We start from the raw sequence: 19,158 nt of genomic DNA on the forward strand, positions 1-19,158 counted from the left end.
TACCCACCATTTGCTTCAACGTGGGTGGAACTGGAGGGTATTATGCTGAGTGAAATAAGTCAATCAGAGAAGGACAAACATTATATGGTCTCGTTCATTTGGGGAATATATATAATAGTGAAAGGGAATAGAAGGGAAGGGAGAAGAAATGAGTAGGAAATATCAGAAAGGGAGACAGAACATGAAGACTCCTCACTCTGGGAAACGAAGTAGGGGTGGTGGAAGGGGAGGAGGGCAGGGGGGTGGGGGTGAATGGGTGACGGGCACTGAGGGGGGCACTTGACGGGATGAGCACTGGGTGTTATTCTGTATGTTGGCAAATTGAACACCAATAAAAAATAAGTTTATTATTAAAAAAAATAAAATAAAACTAATAAGGAGCTTGTCTGTCTCCATTAGAGCCTGATTTGATTTCAGATGTCTTTGATATTTTTAAAAATATTAGATTAGAATAGGAGATTAGTATTGAAGAGGTAGTCTTCCTCTTGGCATTGCCTTTTCTTGGGACTCTAAAACCACTCAATCCTTTCACTATGGTCACCATGCTAACCTTTCTCCCTCACCTGCTCAAGGGGAAACTTGGCATAGCAGGCATCATTTCATACTGAAGATACACCCTAATCAATTTAGTGCTTTGTTGATTCATATCCATTCATTCTTCCAAGGGTATTTACTTTTCCACTCCTGTATGCCAGGCACTATGCTAAGTAAGACTGAGCAAAACCAGAGGCTTCCTGTACAGTTTGTGAGCTACTGTCCAGGGGAGGGGGCCTGCATCTACTAATTGACTACACATTTGTAAAACTACAACCTCAGTGTTTGCTACAAAGGAGAGGTGCCTGCTGCTAGCAATGCCTATGAATAGGAACTTTCATATTGGAAATGGATGGATGGATGGTGGATGGCATGAGCCCTGAGAGAGGAACGGAGGGCTGGAAGCCAGGCCCATGACCTGACCACATGTTTATTTGGGCAACACCAGAGAGGCTCTCTAGCTATAAGTAGCCCTGGGCTCCCCAGGCTGCTTTGTTCAGCTGCTAATTGCTCACCATTCACTAAAGCTGAAAACTCAAAGCAAAATAAACCATGAGGCTGTCCCTGAGTGTCCTGCTGGTCACTCTGGCTCTTTGCTGCTATGAGGGTGAGTATCACTACTCATCAGACAGGCACCAGCCCTGGTGAGTACCCTTCTCTGAGCTAGGTGAACCTAAGTGGCTTTTCTCTTTTTCCCTCTGCTTGTACACTAGCCCTCCACCCCACTCCCAACCTCAGCGCTCATTTTATCAGTTCCCAACACCCTGGAAGTTCTATAACAAAACGTTGCAGGCAATTTTCAAGAGCTTCCACTGAAACTTCCCTCCTTATCTGTGAGCTGTGTTTCAGAAGCAGAGGACTTAAGATTTAGGTCTGAATCATGGCTCTCATTTGCCAGTGCTTTGAACTTGAACAAAATGCTTGATGTCTCCAAGTCTCTCCTCGTCGTTGGGTCTGACAGATACCACAAGAATAGCTACAGCAATGGATGAGATTAAGTCTATCAAGGGTCTAACTTTGGCCATCAAGCTGATATCTACTGTTCCCAGACGTTCCCCTTTCCAGAGTTTTCCAGGTGCCAGTGTAGTCCACAGCTTTTAAACTCAGGGATTCAGGCTCATAAAATGTTACAACTGGAAGGGCTTGGGGAGAGTTCTCACTTTCAGAAGAGCCTGTGTTGTCTTAGTCTCTGATAATAAATCTTCAAGGGGGCTCTGGGAGTAAGAGGTACTCACTACATCTAGTCCTGAGTAGATCTCACTGTATCCACCAATCTTCCTGGTTTTCTAGGAGTGCTGCCAGTATTTTGTGATAGAACAAGTACGCTCAGAGGGTTGGGATTTCTGTTTATATAGATGAATTCCGGCCACCCATTCCACAATATTTTTGCATATCTTCTTACCCAGGATACTAACCCAGTCTTCTTTGTCCTTCTACTTCATATGACTTCCTAAACATCCTCTTCCCTTCCTCTTTCCCTCTGTTGAGCAGACAGGAGGGTCTTGGAAAGGAGGGGACACGCTTTAACAAGAATAAAAACTGAATTGGGGATCAGTAAGCCTGTATTCCAGTCCTGGCTCTGATGCTCACTCCAAGATATAAGGAAGTCACAGTTCTACTGTCTCACATTGTCACTGGCACTCTTATGGAATGAGATCCTAGAACCTCTTGGGTTCCTGTCTAGTTCTGACCTCGGGGATCCACGGGAAAATGTGATTTTCCTTACATTGATTGTATTTCTTTTTCTTCACCAGCCAATGCGATCATATGTCCATCCCTTGGAAAGGAAATGATTGCCTTCCTCTTTGAACATGAAGCTTTATACAAGCCTCACCTTCAGCTTGCATATTCCCACCTGAAGCAGCCCGAATGCCAAGTTGCAAGTGAAGAGCTGCACAGATAAGATGCCCATTGTGCAAAGAAAGCTAATTGCAGGCGTATTGGTAATTCATTCTTTCTCTGTTCATAGAGACTTCTGCTCAGCTGAGCAGCCAGGAAGGCAGTCAAGGTGCTGCTCTGTGGGAGCACAAGAGGCGGGGGTACCTGTTTCCCTGCTGGCCCCTGACAGGGTGAGAGCTGGCCACAGGGTGGATGACATTACACCCGAGGAGCTATACTTAGGCTGCACAGAACATCTGGGCACCTTCCTTCGTCTCAGGTCACTTTCCTGGGGGCTAGGTTACCCAGAGTGAACTGGGGAGGAGGAAAACTAGGGCCCCAAGCAGTGATGTCGAAGGTTAAATAAACTAATAAATGAATAAATAAGGTTTAAATGCTAAATTTTCTCTTCTGTATATTTTATCAAGCACACATACACACATGCACACACACATACACACAAACGCAGACTCCTTAGGCTACAGCTCTCTGTGGCAAGGGGAAAAATAACTAAATGGGAGCATGGCCTGTAGTTCAGTCTCTACTGGACATACTCCTCCAGAGTTGTCAACAACTCAAAATCAAATTACATCTGGTGTCAACTCATTTTTGATTTGCCTCCTAGATTTTTCTTTGTTGACATATGCCTACTTTTCTAGAAACTCCAGCTCAAACTCACAACTGTGTTCAACCAGTCACAAAGGATGAGGTGTATGCAGAGTCTTTTGAATTTGTCTTCCGGGTCTCTAATTGTTCCCCTGGACACAGATTAACTCTCTCTGCCCAGGGACTTCTCCTCCAATGGCTTCTCTCTCCATCCATGTTACTCCTTATGAAAAGTCAACACTCTGAACACAAAGCTTGGCTTTTCTCATGGCTTATTTCAAGCGAACCTTCAAAGGCTCCTCATTTCCTAGGATATGAAGTCCAATGTCTCCACTCTGAAGTCAGTATATTCAGGCCTGTTATAACGAGCAAAACCTCACATTGCTTCAACATTGAGACCTCCTTTCTTTCACTCCTTTGCTACTACTATTCCTCTTCTACCTACTAACCATAAATTCACACTGAGTTGGGGCCTAAAATGAGGTGAGAGAAGAGATAAGAAAGTTCTTAACTGACTCATATTCCTTTACAGTTAGTGTGGATTCTGGGCCCGGCAGCTCTTTCTCATGTGGATCCTTTCATGGGTCTTCAAAAAGCCCCGATTACCAAGATCTCTTTATCTCCTCATAGCTTTAAAACATTCAAAGTAAAACAAACGGCTCCGGAAAAATTAAAAATATGACTGCTGGAAACACGAGTTGGAATACAAAGCAAAATCATGGAACAAAAGTGGCATATGTGCATTGGAAAGGATAAAGAACACATTTATGAGAGAGAACAAAAGCATGTTAAAGCATCAATCCATTACCCACGTAATAGTAAGATTCCAGAATCAGACAGACCATGGTGGGAAGAAAGTCATCAAAGAAATACCTCAAGAAAATGTCCTAGAAATGAAGAATATGATATTGCATATCCTCCTCACTCCTCACACCTGAAAGCTGAAAACTTTGAACATCGCTAGAAGAAAGGTGTTTCTTTCAGAAGGAAACACTAGGTCATAACCAAGATGGAGAATAAAAATAGAGTCAACACAAGACTAAAAGACACGAAAGTTAGATTAAAAATTCAGAGGCTTCAACCTCTAGTTACATATGAATAGAATTCTATATGAAGTCAACTATCATGAAGATAAATGGGGATTTTGGTAGTGCAAATCTTCAAAAGCTTTACCTCCAGTGAACTCATCCTCAGAAGGTTTGGGATGATGGGCTTTACCAAAAAAAAAACAGTAATAGAGGAGGAACGATAAGGTGATGGAATCCAGTCAATGCAGGATATAACACAGGTTTTTATGAATGAATCAGTGGAGAACAGTTTTAAACAATATTGAGATCACAACAAAACCAGGAGACACAGCGAAAGAAGCAATAGAATACTATGAAGCAATTCGGTGGAGTAAGAATTGACACAGCTTCAGTGCTTCACATTGGAAACAGTATTTATTACTTTCCTTTTTCAGCAATGCATCTATATCACTATTTTAAAATGAAAAATTTAAGGGGTGCCTGGCTGTCTTAGTCACAAGAGTATTTGCGACACTAGATCTCGAGATCCAGAAGTCGAGCCCTGCGTGGGGGTATAGAGATTACTAAAAATAATGAAACTTAACAAAAATTAAGTGAAATGAAAATTTTTGAAAAGTACAAGAAGTTGTTAGAAACGGAAAGGAAGGACTAGATAGAAGAGGAGGGGCAAGAACAAATGGTCAGGGAAACATTTGGCCAAAATTATGTTAGGAGGTGGCAAAGTATCTCAGGACAACTTGGAATCTATACTGCACCAAACTTAGGAGCAACCTATGTATTTATTGGAAGAAGTAATGATTTTCCTTAAGGAATTAATTATCATGTCAAATGACAGGACATAAGAGACATGAAAAAGACATCAATATACCCCTGAGAATGAGATTCTACCCCGGAATTCAAAAGCCAAAAGACATTCAACCAAGAACAAAGCCGTATGAGCTGGACATTCTCTCTGAAGGAAGACTACGGGAGGAGGAGATGACTGAATTGGATTTTGAAGGACAAAGAGGATGGGGATGACACAATGGAGAGGCCACGGCCCTCCGTGAGCGAGAACAAGATGAGCTCTGTGCACCAAATGACTCAGATGCCCACATCTTGCCAACATCTATCTGCACAGCGAGTGGGGCTCCACTCACACTGTCCACTTAGTGGGAGGCTACCTGGAACTACCGATCTTTTGCCACAAGGGCCAATGTATTTACTTATTTCTCCAGCAGTGGGGTTCTCAACCAAGGCTTTATTGACATTTGACAAAGAATAAGTCCTTTTTGAGGAAATATCATGAGCATGGCAGACTGTTTAGGAGCAGCCCTGGTCTCTATCCACTTGATACCGTTAGCATGCCAACCATTCTGTGAGGACACCCAAAACATCTCCATCATTGACGAGTCCCCGCAGGTATGGGTGGAAGGAGAGAGTCATGAACTTCAGTAGAAAATCACTGTTCTCACAGTGCAGATACTTTATTATATCAGTTCTCCCAATTAGCCTTCGAAATGTCCCCTGTGAACCCCCTGTGAGGTTCACAACTGTGCATGCCTACGGGTAGCAAGAAAAGCTGGGCACGAACTGGAGGGAAAATTACTAACTCAACACAGAAGATAATGGTGTAGATATCTAATGACCCATATGAAATGTCACATGTCAATGGGGATTAAATACCTAAACACATATTTCTTGGCAATGTCACACGTTGTGTAAAGTTCAGGGTTTTGGTGAATGAGCCAAGGAGAATTCACTGGAGATGACCTTGATCCTGGCTTGGCTTCCAAATCCGACTTGCAGCCCCAAGTCATCAGATGGATCCAGGATTGATTAGATCAAAGTTACATTGGCCCAAGGTCATGGTCATTTCTGTGGAACAGGGAGACTGAGGTGGCCTGTCCATGTATGGCACAGGCTCCCACTTCCTCCTGTCCTCACCAGCCCTCTCCCTATTCTGACACCAAAGTCTTCATCCAGGAACAGAAACAAGGTGGTGTTAGCACCATAATGACAGGCTGGGGACTGCTTCCAGTTTGGTTTTGATCCCTGACCTCACGAAAGATTCAAATTTAAATGTGTTTCTCTTACTAATAGACCCAATAATAAAACGTGTAATATAATCAGTGAAATCTCTGGACAAATACAAAATCTGTCCTGAAGAGTAGTTTCACAGCAATTAATTAAAAACCCACTGTATCCCTGTCATCAATACAAAGACCAGAGATACACACACACTACAGACAGACACTACCTTGTAGGAGCATAACAGGGAGGAAGGACCATGGGATCTGAATCCTGGAGATGTCAGGAGAGAGCTGCACCCAGTGTCTTGAAAGAGACATCCATGGATTCTCTGGTCAGGAAAAGGCGCGAGAAGAGGGCTGTATGTCATGTGCCACTGGGAAAGGATAAGGAGTTTCACCTCAGTGCGATTGAGGCAAGGCCCAGGCATATGGAATCCACAGGGAGCAAAAGCCTCAGCAGAACACTCAGGGGCCTCCATAGTGATCACCCTGGAGTTCACATAGGGCAGTGTGAGTCCAGATCACGAGAATCCATTTGAGCCATAAGGTGGAAGTCCATAGGGGTCATCTAAGGAGGTCAATAGTGTTGAGAGCTGTTTCTCAGCCAGAACACCAGGCTCCTTGCCCTGGCTGCCACCCATAAGGGTGGGCTGTTGATCCACCCGCTTGACTTCTTTTGTGCCATTGTCTGCATCTGGAGAGAAATGATATGCTCACCTTACGGGCAGGTGTTGGGGAAGAGGACGTGACCTCCAGGTGAACCATGAGCTGGACCCAGGCAATGGGAGGCTCCTCACCCACCACCCCTGTCCTTGGAATGTAGTGCTCCACTCCCAGAAGCTGTCCCAAGACAATGTCTTGAGATAGTGATGTGGTGTTGAGACCACTTGAATTGGGTATGTGATCAAACTCACTTAAGGCTCCTCTGGGAACCTTCTGATTCTGGCAGGTGGGTTTAGAAATCTACTCCTCCGTGGCTACCCAGGGCAACGCTCTAATGTAACTTTACTTGCTCGTTAAACCTGCCACATACCAACCCAGAGTGGCCTGTCTTTCTTCAGTCTCTCCCTACCCTCTGTGGACAGGGGTGCCTTCAGATTATACCTGGGAAGTTGCAGAGGAGGTTCCCAACTAAGGGGGGGTGCCCACATATCGCAGTTTTCTCAGGAGAATCCTGCTTTGTGCTGCTCTCCTGGCCTGCCATCCATTTTGTGACCACTTTCACACTCTAGACTACTTACTTTGGAATAAGAGATACGATCATCATCCTATGCTTTGGGTTTTCTTTTCTTTTCTTTTTTTTTTTTTTTTTGCATCAAATTAAAGGAGGTTTGCTTCAGTGCCGTGGGTCCAGTGAGTGCATTATTCTTGTTTGGCAATTGTGTTTTATTGAATTTCGAAAACAGGTAAACACTCATTGCTTGGGAGCTTTGAAAAGATTAAAAAGCCAACAGTATGAGGAATATGTTTGACGGAGAGTTTCTATGTAAATTAAATCTCAATAAACCTCTTGCAAAAAGAAGTCAGAGCAATATCAAGTAAGCATGGATCCAAATTCAGCGCTTCATATTCAAACATGGGACTTTTACCTCAGGTGTGAACATGGCCTTCTCTAGATTTTTCACAAAATATAATGTTGAAGCAAATTTCCAGTGGTCTCTGATGGTCCAGTAGTCCTTCTGGGTTTAGCATAAGACCTTCTCAGTTTTATAATATTATTCACTAGCAGGTGACACGCACACAGTGCCGGCTATGTGCCAACACTGTACCGAGGACTTATGACAATCCCAGGGTACAAGGGGACGCAGCTGTGAAATCTCCACAGCAGGCTTGGCCCATGGCAACTAGTGAGCCTGGTCTAGGAACACTCTAGATACTGTGAACAACCATCTCACTGCCTTCAACATGTCTTCAAAGCCAGAGTCTCTCCTAAGCTTGCTGGCCTGGGTAAGTCCCTCTGTCCCCAAGACCTAGACTTTGGCAGGATCTTAATGAGGAAGAGGTTTACTTTGATAGAACATGCCTGAGGTTAATGTCCCAACAGCTCTGCAGGTGAGGGCAGAACTGGCTTTAAACAATGAGTGAAAAAACATGTGGGATATCTTGTCCCTCAATACTGCAAAGCTGATCCATATTAGTAACTCACACTTTAAAAGCACTTAAAAATCATCTAAATTTCAAAAGAACTCCTTCATAGGCTTTTGTACCAACGCATGAATCACTGAGAAAAGATGGCGCTCACAGATGGTTTTTACTTATAGGCAGTATGGCAAGGCCTCAAATGGCCATAATATCAGTGTGAGTAGATCTCAGGTCTTGCGTAGGACTGAGGACAGGCCAAATATAACTCCCTCTTGACGAATACTTTGTCTCTCTCCCATGACACAGGGTATTCAGGGTAAAATATGTACCTGTACAAACTCACCTGTACATCATGGTTTGCAATGATAGGGGAACAGTAATGTTCTACCAACAGGGAAACTGAGGCCTCCATTCCCCTAGTTTCTTAGCATCGTTGGGAACCTGACTTAAAGCTCCTTTTGGGAGGAGGAACATCAGGCTAGCTGCACATGCAATCTAAACTTTTGGTTTCTTCTATTTCTCCTGGTCGACACTGGCTTGCCAATGAGTCCTTTGTGAGCTGAGTTCACTGTGTTCGTTCAGCGGGAATGATCATCATCTTCAGCGGAGAAAACGTGAGGGGAAAAAAATATACTCTTTATTGTGGACACCATGTACATGACGTGAGGTATTATTGTGTTTTGTTTTGCTTTATTTCTTTTTTATTTTACTTTATTTTATTTGTGTTCTGACACAGGGAACTGTGTCCCAGCAGGTAACACAGCAAGTCCAAATCACCCAGGGTGACTGCCCATTAAGACTTAGCCAAGAAGTCTCTCCTTTCATCACTGAAGACCTTCATTTGACTTTGGAATGGATATTGGCAGCAATGATCAACCCGGGGAACGTACGCACATAGGAACATCAACCTTCCTTCCTATTTCTAGCCTCTCCCTAAATTAGCATTGTTCTTGGCAACTTAGGCTCCAGCTGAATAATGGGAGGAAATAATCCAATATTAAATAATCCAAACACAAATACTGTATTCACGAGTAATTAACTCATCTCTCTGGCTCTCTCATCAATTTCCCTTTCTTTGTGTTACCTTGAGCCAACTTTCTTTCTCATGTTCCTATTGCCCTCAGGCTGTCCCCGCTTCAACTGATGTGGTTTTTCTATTTCTACAGTATGAGGCCGTCCTGTGTCTCTCTTGACACCACGAGACACACTGTGTTTGCTTTCCTTATCTTGCCAAATACCAAGTGCTCCAGAGCCTCTGTGTGTGCTGTTCTCTCTTCCTAGAACACTCTTTCCCAGATCTTCCTCTTGATCTCATTGTCCACTCATCCAGGCTTAAAGTCCCCCTTCCCGTAGCCAGACTGGACCTCTGTCCTGGACACTGCCCCTCAGTGTTGTTCTGTAGCCATCACTTTCTGTGTCTCATTCACTTATGGGCTTGTTTGTTGCTTCTCTTGTAGATGTAAGCTCCACAGGGCCAAGTCCTGGCTGAACCACTGAATCTGGGCCACAGAGCACAGACCCCCGTGATGGGGAAAGCCCATGGTTACCTTTTGTCAGTCTGTCGTGGATGGATGGATGCATGGATGCATGGATGGATGGACGGACGGATGAAAGGATGGATGAACCTTCCATTTATTCGTGATTACCTTTTTGAAGCCCTAGATAAGCTCTTTACAGAATGTCTGTCAACTTGCAAAATCAGGCCTGATATTATTCCTGCTCATTTCAGAAATGAGGAAAGGGAAGCTTGAAATGAAACGACCAGCAGTTTCACTTGCCCAAGGACACTTCGTGATTAGGTGTTCCATCCAAGGTTTAAATCCATATCTGCTTGACCACACTCTTCACCGGCCCACCACTCAGCACTGCCTCTGCTGAGCAACCAACCTCTTGCTCTACTGCTGCACATCATCCTTTGAATCTGTGGCGGAAAAATCCTCAAGAGCTAAAAAATATTTATACATTTGTAATAGTCTGAATTTATGAAATCGATTTAATTAAGTGAGATATTCTTGTCAAAAGAGGCTTTCACCAAAAATGAGACCTAGTAGTTCCCAAATGACAAGTCCTTACTAAAGTGACTGAGGGGGAGGGAAGTCTGACCTCCAGAGGATGTTTGTGGTATTGCATTGAGCCCAGAGGTTGGTAAGCCAGCAGGAGCAGAAACAGGGGATGGGAAGCTTTATGGACCTTGAAGAAGGAGGAGGGTAACATTGACATTTTCACAATATTAATTCTGCCAATCCATGAGCATGGAATATTTTTCCATCTCTTTGTGTCTTCCTCAATTTCTTTCAAAAGTGTTCTGTAGTTTTTAGGGTATAGATCCTTTACCTCTTTGGCTAGGTTTATTCCGAGGTATCTTCTGCTTTTGGGTGCAATTGTAAATGGGATTGACTCCTTAATTTCTCTTTCTTCAGTCTCCTTGTTAGTGTATAGAAATGCCACTGACTTCTGGGCATTGATTTTGTATCCTGCCACACTGCCGAATTGCTGTATGAGTTCTAGCAATCTTGGGGTGGAGGCTTTTGGGTTTTCTATGTACAGTATCATGTCATTGGCGAAGAGGGAGAGTTTGACTTCTTCTTTGCCAATTTGAATGCCTTTAATGCCTTTTTGTTGTCTGATTGCTGAGGCTAGGACTTGCAGTACTATGTTGAATAGCAGTGGTGAGAGTGGACATCCCTGTCTTGTTCCTGATCTTAGGGGAAAGGCTCGCAGTGCTTCCCCATTGAGAATGATATTTGCTGTGGGTTTTTCGTAGATGGCTTTTAAGATGCTGAGGAATGTTTCCTCTATCCCTACACTCTGAAGAGTTTTGATCAGGAATGGATGCTGTATTTTGTCAAATACTTTCTCTGCATCTATTCAGAGGATCATATGGTTCTTGGTTTTTCTCTTGCTGATACAATGGATCACATTCATTGTTCTACGAGTGTTGAACCAGCCTTGTGTCCCAGGAATAAATCCTACTTGGTCATGGTGAATAATTTTCTTAATGTACTGTTGTATCCTATTGGCTAGTATCTTGTTGAGAATTTTTGCATCCATGTTCATCAGGGATATTGGTCTGTAATTCTCCTTTTTGGTGGGGTCTTTGTCTGGTTTTGGAATTAAGGTGATGCTGGCCTCTTAGAACAAATTTGGAAGTACTCCATCTCTTTCTATCTTTCCAAACAGCTTTAGTAGGATAGGTATGGTTTCTTCTTTAAACGTTTGATAGAATTGCCCAGGGAAGCCATCTGGCCCTGGACTTTTGTGTCTTGGGAGGTTTTTGATGACTGCTTCAATTTCCTCCCTGGTTATTGGCCTGCTCAGGTTTTCTATTTGCACCCCGATGTTTATAACAGCAATGTCCACAATAGCCAAACTGTGGAAGGAGCCTCGGTGTCCATCGAAAGATGAATGGATAATGGAGATGTGGTTTATGTATATAATGGCATATTACTCAGCCATTAGAAATGACAAATACAAAAAAAAAAGAAAGAAAGAAAGAAATGACAAATACCCACCATTTGCTTCAACGTGGATGGAACTGGAGGCTATTATGCTGAGTGAAATAAGTCAATTGGAGAAGGACAAACGTTATATGGTCTCATTCATTTGGGGAATATAAATAATAGTGAAAGGGAATAGAAGGGAAGGGAGAAGAAATGGGTAGGAAATATCAGAAAGGGGGATCCCTGGGTGGCGCAGCGGTTTAGCGCCTGCCTTTGGCCCAGGGCGCGATCCTGGAGACCCGGGATCGAATCCCACATCAGGCTCCCGGTGCATGGGCCTGCTTCTCCCTCTGCCTGTGTCTCTGTCTCTCTCTCTCTCTCTCTGTGTGTGACTATCATAAATAAATGAAAAAAAAATTTAAAAAAAAAGAAATATCAGAAAGGGAGACAGAACATGAAGACTCCTAACTCTGGGAAATGAACTAGGGGTAGTGGAAGGGGGGGAAAGTGGGGGGGGTGAATGGGTGACGTGCACTGAGGGGGGCACTTGACAGGATGAGCACTGGGTGTTATCTGTATGTTGGCAAATTGAACACCAATAAAAAATAAATTTATTATTAAAAAAAAGAAATAGGAGGGGAGCGAGGAGGGTATGAAGACCACACTAATAATAAAACAACTGGGTGACAACACAGGTTCAGTTGGCTGTAATATGACTAGGTAGCAAGCACGTCTGCATTAATTTCATCTAAAGTCATGTATCATTATGGAGTTCCAAGCTCTGTCTCCTTGGTTTCTACAAACACAGAGAGGACTAGCTGGGTTGCAGATGATTCTTGCTGCCATTTCCTGGTCTGAAGCCAGGTTCATAGTGTGACTCATTCCCTCATTTATGGGAGGGATTAAGGTGGTGACCAGGAGAATAAAGGGAGGACTCCTAGGTCCTCCCATCCAACGTGAGTTCCTTCCTCCCTGTCAGACGAGCTAGCAAGAGCTGACTTCAACCATGAAGCTGCTGAGAGTCCTCGTGCTGGTTGCCCTCCCCCTTTACTGCCTTGCAGGTGAGTTCTGGGTGGGGAGGACAGGCTTTGGCCTGAAGATCTGTCAGCGCTTTCTGGAAGATCTCCTGTTCCCCAAACTCCAGTGTAGAGATCCCATTTCTCTGGTGTCTTCCTACTTCATGGTTACTAGTGTCTAGCTTCTCTGGACTATGCAGGGAATGTGAGAGGGATCGGGGAGGAGGGGGCACACATGTTCGCGGGCTTAAAGGAAATTCTATGCTAGAATCGAGAACTCAAGACCATTCACCCTAATCTTCCTGAATGTATGTGTCCACTGGAATGTAAGCAGATGACCACCATCTTAGAGACTCCCGAAAAGGCTACATCCCTACATAACTGAGACCACTTTTCCATGTTTTCTTTCAGGTTCTGGATGCTTACTCTTAGAAGAAGCGATTAACAAAGCAATCGATTCTCAAGTGAGCATAGATGAATACCAAAACTTCCTTCAACCTTTCACATATGGTCTTGAAACTAACGAAGCCATAGCAGAGCTGAAGCAATGTTTTCTCCAGCAGTCGGATGAAACTCTGAGCAATTTTGCATTGATGATGGTAACTATGGTTTCTCCTGATGTGCTTTCAAACCAGTGGACAGGGACGAGCAGGCTCTAAGCTTGTCACTCATTATGCCACATTATTCTGACCTTAAATCAAACACTGACTTTCATGGATACCAGATGTATGTGGACAAACCCAGGAAGCATAGGAGAAGACATGTTTGTCTTTCAAGATTTTCCTTTGTCACAGAGAGCTGAAAATCTGAGCGATGTCTCTGCTTTTATTTTCTAGGACATAATTATTAATAGTCTTTTGTGTGCTCTGTTTTAACCTTCCACGTGATCTGGGGCTCTGAGGACTGCAGAGAATGGTTGGACGCCGACTGCTGATTAATACAAACCACAACATTCTTCTCCTTTTTGTCTTTTGATCTATCAACTGCAAGATAAGTGTTGAAACCTTGAGTACATTTTCATTTCAATAAAGTATCTGCAAATGGAAGTTCGTTTTTCTTATGTTATCTGATCAAACTGGAGGCTTTAGAGGGGCTCTTCTATCACCGGTGCATGTGCCCGTGTGCGCGCACACACACACACACACACACGCATAGTTTCTCATTGGAGAACACCTGCGTGAAGGAGTGGGGAGTCTGAAAAGCACTTTGTTCCGCCCCATGTGTAGCCCAACATGGTCCTCTCTCCGTCAATGTGCTCTTCCACCCTCCTGACCCCCATTTCCCTCGGACTATCTGGGAAGTCCTCAAGACTTAGGTTCTGGTGTTTGTGAGGCTGGCAGTTCCTGAGCCACCGCAGTCATGCCTGTGCTGCGAGCCAAGCTCCCGCGGCTCGGTCCCTCTCCACTCTCTGCCCCGGACCCAAGAGTGCGGGGCCAGGACCAGAGCCAGGGAGAGACGAGACTCATACAAATCAGTAGTGACTCCTGTCTTGATGTTAAACTTTAATTAATGTGGCATTCATTTTGCTTTTTGAAATATCTTTAAAATCTGATGTGCCCTCATTCCTGAGGTTGGGCAGGGCCCTTTGAAATAGTGTGAGTGCCCGACTCCCGTCCCCTCAAGTGGCAATGTGGCCCAGTCTCTTCACCATGATGCCCTACAAAGGCACGTAGGTTGAGGGAAATATGTGTGTTCTTTAGGAATGAGGCAAAGCCAGCAGTTTTTATACTGAACCATAGCTACCCTTGCTTTTCCCTGTCCCCTCATTCCGGTCACCAGGGATAGTTTAATGCCACCCCTCTGCTCACAACTCACAGAACCTCTCTTCCTTCACAGGCTATCCTGTCACCCCAGAAGCCCCTTGACTTTTCCTCAGGACTGTTTCTCAGTTTCCACCAGGGCTGACCTTCTCCAGGCATAACCCATCCAGAGAATTAGACACATGATACTCAGGATTCCACATGAATGCTATACTCTCCTTGAAAACATAACCAATGGACACCTGGGTGGCTCAGTGGCTGAGCATCTGCTTTGGCTCAGGTCACGATCCCAAGGTCAGGGGATGGAGTCCTGGATCAGGCTCCCTGCCAGGATTCTGCTTCCCCCTCTGCCTGTGTCTCTGCCCCCCTCTCTCTCTGTGTGTGTCTCTCATGAAGAAATAAATAAAATCCTTAAAAAATATATTAGGGATACCTGGGTGGCGCAGCAGTTTAGCGCCTGCATTTGGCCCAGGGCACGATCCTAGAGACCCGGGATCGAGTCCCACGTCAGGCTCCTGGTGCATGGAGCCTGCATGGAGCCTGCATGGAGCCTGCTTCTCCTTCTGCCTATGTCTCTGCCTCTCTCTCTCTGTGTGTGACTATCATAAATAAATAAAAAAAATTTTTTTAAATATATTAACCAAAAGTGACTGAAGTATTAATGAATATATACCAACGTACCAGTGTGGGGTATATTCTTCTTTATTCTAATGCAGTTGTAAGATATCATATTTATTGTGCTTTTCATGGAAACTGGCCCAAAATAAATAAGACTCAGAAAAGTCATAATGAGTCTCACCTTTCTTTTTTCTCCCAAACACCTCAGGGCCTGTAGTGCTATTAGACTTGGGCAAAAGGACCCTTGCCCAGAACCCACATTTTAAAAGATCCCCGCTATTACACACAACACATACACACACACACATACACACACCAAACCATTTATTTATTAAGAACGCATGGACCATACTCAGTTCTGAGTGTTCTGGGTGCACCCTCACTGGCGACTGGGGGGCACCATCTCTATCTGCCTCTCACATACGGGGATCTCCATCCACCCTCTCTCCCTCTTGGACCATAACAGGAGAGGAACAGGAAGAGATTCAGCTGCAGGAAATGGAGAGGACACACAGCCATGCAGAACTTTGTATCTGTTGAGATGAGCCCGGTCCATCTGATGAAGGTGTCTACATGTTAAACAGAGCAAATTTCATGCAAGAATTGGTAATAGAGGGTATTGCAGGATGGGAGCAGTAAAAAGGGAAGATGAAGGACGTGCAAAGATGGATCATTTGGAAGGACACTACGGACTCTAGAACTGGAAATAAAAGGAGATTGTATAATAAAGTAAATATAGTGGCACATCAGCAAAAGTGCCTATGAATAAAGGTATAGGGGTGTTCTTCTCCTGCCCCTAGGACTGCGTCATTCTGTACCCTTGTAGGAGTGGTTTTTGGTTTTTGTTTCCAACCAAGATTTCACCTGAATTCAAAATGGTTAATTAAGAGTGTGGTATTGCTGTCAGGGTAGTATTTAGGGATTGGGGGCATTGCAGGATGGTGGAGTAGGGTCCCCAAGTCACCTGTCCCCACCAACTTTCCTAGATAACTTTCAAATCATCCTTAAAAACCAACAAATTCGCCCTGAGATTTAAAGAGAGAACAGCTGGAACGCTACAGAGAGGAGTCTGCGCTTCTAACAAGGTAGAAGGCGGGGGGGGGCCGAGGAGCCGAGCTAAGGTCCGCGGTGAAAGCCCCTGGGGACAGGGAAGCGCAGTCCCGGAGGAACAGGAACCTAAAAATCCAGACCGGATTCGTTTTGTTTTTTTTTTTTTAATTTTTAAATTTTATTTATTTATGATAGTCACACAGAGGGGGAGAGAGAGAGAGAGAGAGAGAGAGAGAGAGAGAGAGGCAGACACAGGCAGAGAGAGAAGCAGGCTCCATGCACTGGGAGCCCAACGTGGGATTCGATCCCAGGTCTCCAGGACCGCGCCCTGGGCCAAAGGCAGGCGCTGAACTGCTGCCCCACCCAGGGATCCCCAGACCGGATTCTTCCTGGAGGGAAGGGCGCTTAGCAGGGAAACTGGGCAGAACTGCAGGAGGGGCAGGGGAGCCTCCAGTCTCCCGGGATCACTAACAGAGGAAGTGCACCCCGGGAGGGGAGCGCCCCACACACCCGGCCGAGCGCGGTAAAGGGCTGGAGCGCGCGCCCGGCGGGGCCCCGGGAGCAGCTCAGGCGGCGGCTCAGGGCGGAGGGGGCTGCGCCCTGCTGCCTTCGGGAGCCATGCGCCCGGGAGCGCGATTCCAGCAGCGCAGGCCCCGGATCCCAGGGCTCGAGCAGACACAGCCCAGGATCCTATGCTCACCCCTGGGGCAGGCGGAGGCACAGGAGGGAGGACACAGGGCAACGAGGACCCTCCTGCCGCCGGGCGCCCCCGAGCCGTGCAGATCAGCACCCCGCCCCCGTTGCATCCAGGCCAGTGCAGACTGGGAGACTGCGGCGGCAGTGACTGCGGGAGCTGACTCCAGAGCTGGAAGGCCGGCTGCCGCCAGTGTGGTTGTTCCTCCTGGTGTCACCCTGTGCCTGGGATGGAGCGGGGCCGCCAGGGAACCGGGGCCTCACGGGGTAAACAGCTCCCACTGAGCCCGGCACCTGGCAGGGGGGCGGGGGGCGCAGGGCAGCTCCCCCAGGTGCACACACCAGAGAATCAGCACAGCAGGCCCCTCCCCCAGAAGACCAGCTGAAGGACAGGGGAAGAGCAAGTTCTTGACTGAGCAGCGCTGGACAACTCCAGGGAAAGTCGAGGGATTTACAGTACATAGAACCAGATGATACCCCTCTTTTCTTCTGCCTTCCTTTTTTCCAGTACAACTCATTTTCAGCCACTCTGCACTGAGCAAAATTACTAGAAAAGAGAACTCACCACAAAAGAAAGAATCAGAAACAGTCCTCTCTCCCACAGAGTGACAGAATTTGGATTACAATTTGATGTCAGAGAGCCAATTCAGAAGCACAATTATAAAGCTGCTGGTGGCTCTGGAAAAAAAGCATAAGGGATTCAAGAGACTTCATGACTGCAGAATTTAGATCTAATCAGGCCGAAATTAAGAATCAATTAAATGGGATGCAATCCGAACTGGAGGTCCTAATGACGAGGGTTAATGAAGTAGAAGAACGAGTGAGTGACATAGAAGACGCGTTGATGGCAGGGAAACAAACTGAGGAAGAAAGAGAAGACCATGAGGAAAGGTTAAGGGAAATAAATGACAGCCTCAGAAGGAAAAATCTACATTTAATTGGGGTTCCAGAGGGCACCGACAGGGACAGAGGACAAGAAAACATATTTGAACAAACCATAGCTGAGAACTTCCCTAACTTGGGGAGGGAAACAGGCATTCAGACCCAGGAGATAGAGAGGTCCCCCCTAAAGTCAATAAAAACGGTTTGACACCTTGACATTTAATAGTGAAACTTATAAATCCCAAAGATAAAGAGAAAATCCTTAAAGCAGCACGAGACAAGAGATCCCTAACTTATATGGGGAGAAACATTAGATTAACAGCAGACCTCTCCACAGAGACCTGGCAAGACAGAAGCAGCTGGCAGGATATATTCAGGGTCCTAAATGAGAAGAACATGCAGCCAAGAATACGTGATCCAGCAAGGCTCTCATTCAGAATAGAAGGAGAGATAAAGAGCTTCCAAGATAGGCAGACACTGAAAGAATATGTGACCACCAAACCAGCTCTGCAAGAAATATTAAGGGGGACTCTGTAAAAGAAAGAGGATGCCCAAGAAATAATCCACAAAAGCAGGGACTGAATAGGTATCATGATGACACTAAATTCATATCTTTCGATAGTAACTCTGAACGTGAATGGGCTTAATGACCCCATCAAAAGGCGCAGGGTTTCAGACTGGATAAAGAAGCAAGGCCCAGCTATTTGCTGTCTACAAGAGTCTCATTTTAGACATAAGGACACTTACAGCCTGAAAATAAAAGGTTGGAGAACCATGTACCATTCAAATGGTCCTCAGAAGAAAGCAGGGGTAGCCATCCTCATATCAGATAAATTAAAGTTTATCACAAAGACTGTAGTAAGAGATGAAGGGGGACATTTTATCATACTTAAAGGATCCATCCAGCAAGAGGACTAACAATCATGAATATTTATGCCCCGAATGTGGGAGCTGCCAAATATATCAATCAATTAATAACCAAAGTTAAGACATACTTAGATAATAATACGCTAATACTGGGAGACTTCAACACGTCACTTTCTGCAAATGACAGATCTTCAGCACAACATCTCCAAAGAGAGAAGAGCTTTAAATGATACGCTGGACCAGATGGATTTCACAGATATTTACAGAACTTTACATCCAAACGCAACTGAATACACATTCTTCTCAAGTGCACATGGACCTTCTCCAGAATAGACCACATACTGGGTCTCAAATCAGGTTTTCACTGATTCCAAAAGACTGGGATCGTCCCCTGCATATTTTCAGACCATAAGGCCTTGACACTTGAACTCAATCACAAGAAGAAATTTGGAAGGATTTCAAACACGTGGAGTTTAAAGAGCATCCTGCTAAAAGATGAAAGGGCCAGCCAGGAAATTAGAGAAGAATTAAAAAGATTCATGGAAACTAATGAGAATGAAGATACAACCATTCAAAATCTGTGGGATACAGCAAAAGCAGTCCTGAGGGGGAAATATATCGCAATACAAGCATCTCTCAAAAAATTGAAAAACTCAAATACAAAAGCTAACCTTGCACCTAAAGGAACTGGA

The 19,158-nt window shown here is 45.0% G+C and overlaps 2 protein-coding genes across 2 annotated transcripts in view; both read left to right on the forward strand.

Moving 5' to 3' along the window:
- The first annotated feature begins 1,058 nt into the window (after positions 1-1,058).
- LOC140613283 (secretoglobin family 1D member 2-like) overlaps positions 1,059-19,158 on the forward strand; it is a 32,474-nt gene continuing 14,374 nt past the window's right edge. Inside the window, exon 1 of the mRNA XM_072791839.1 lies at positions 1,059-1,141. Within this exon, the coding sequence (XP_072647940.1) occupies positions 1,087-1,141 (55 nt within the window). The 5' untranslated portion in view covers positions 1,059-1,086. The remainder of the gene's footprint in view (positions 1,142-19,158) is intronic.
- On the forward strand, positions 12,530-13,642 carry LOC140613282 (mammaglobin-A-like). The gene is made up of 3 exons (XM_072791837.1): positions 12,530-12,641; positions 13,008-13,195; positions 13,433-13,642. The coding sequence occupies exons 1-3, from the start codon at positions 12,587-12,589 to the stop codon at positions 13,469-13,471; spliced, it is 282 nt and encodes a 93-aa protein (XP_072647938.1). The 5' UTR covers positions 12,530-12,586; the 3' UTR covers positions 13,472-13,642.

This window comes from Canis lupus, chromosome 21 (assembly GCF_048164855.1).
Source record: "Canis lupus baileyi chromosome 21, mCanLup2.hap1, whole genome shotgun sequence".
NCBI lineage: Eukaryota > Metazoa > Chordata > Mammalia > Carnivora > Canidae > Canis > Canis lupus.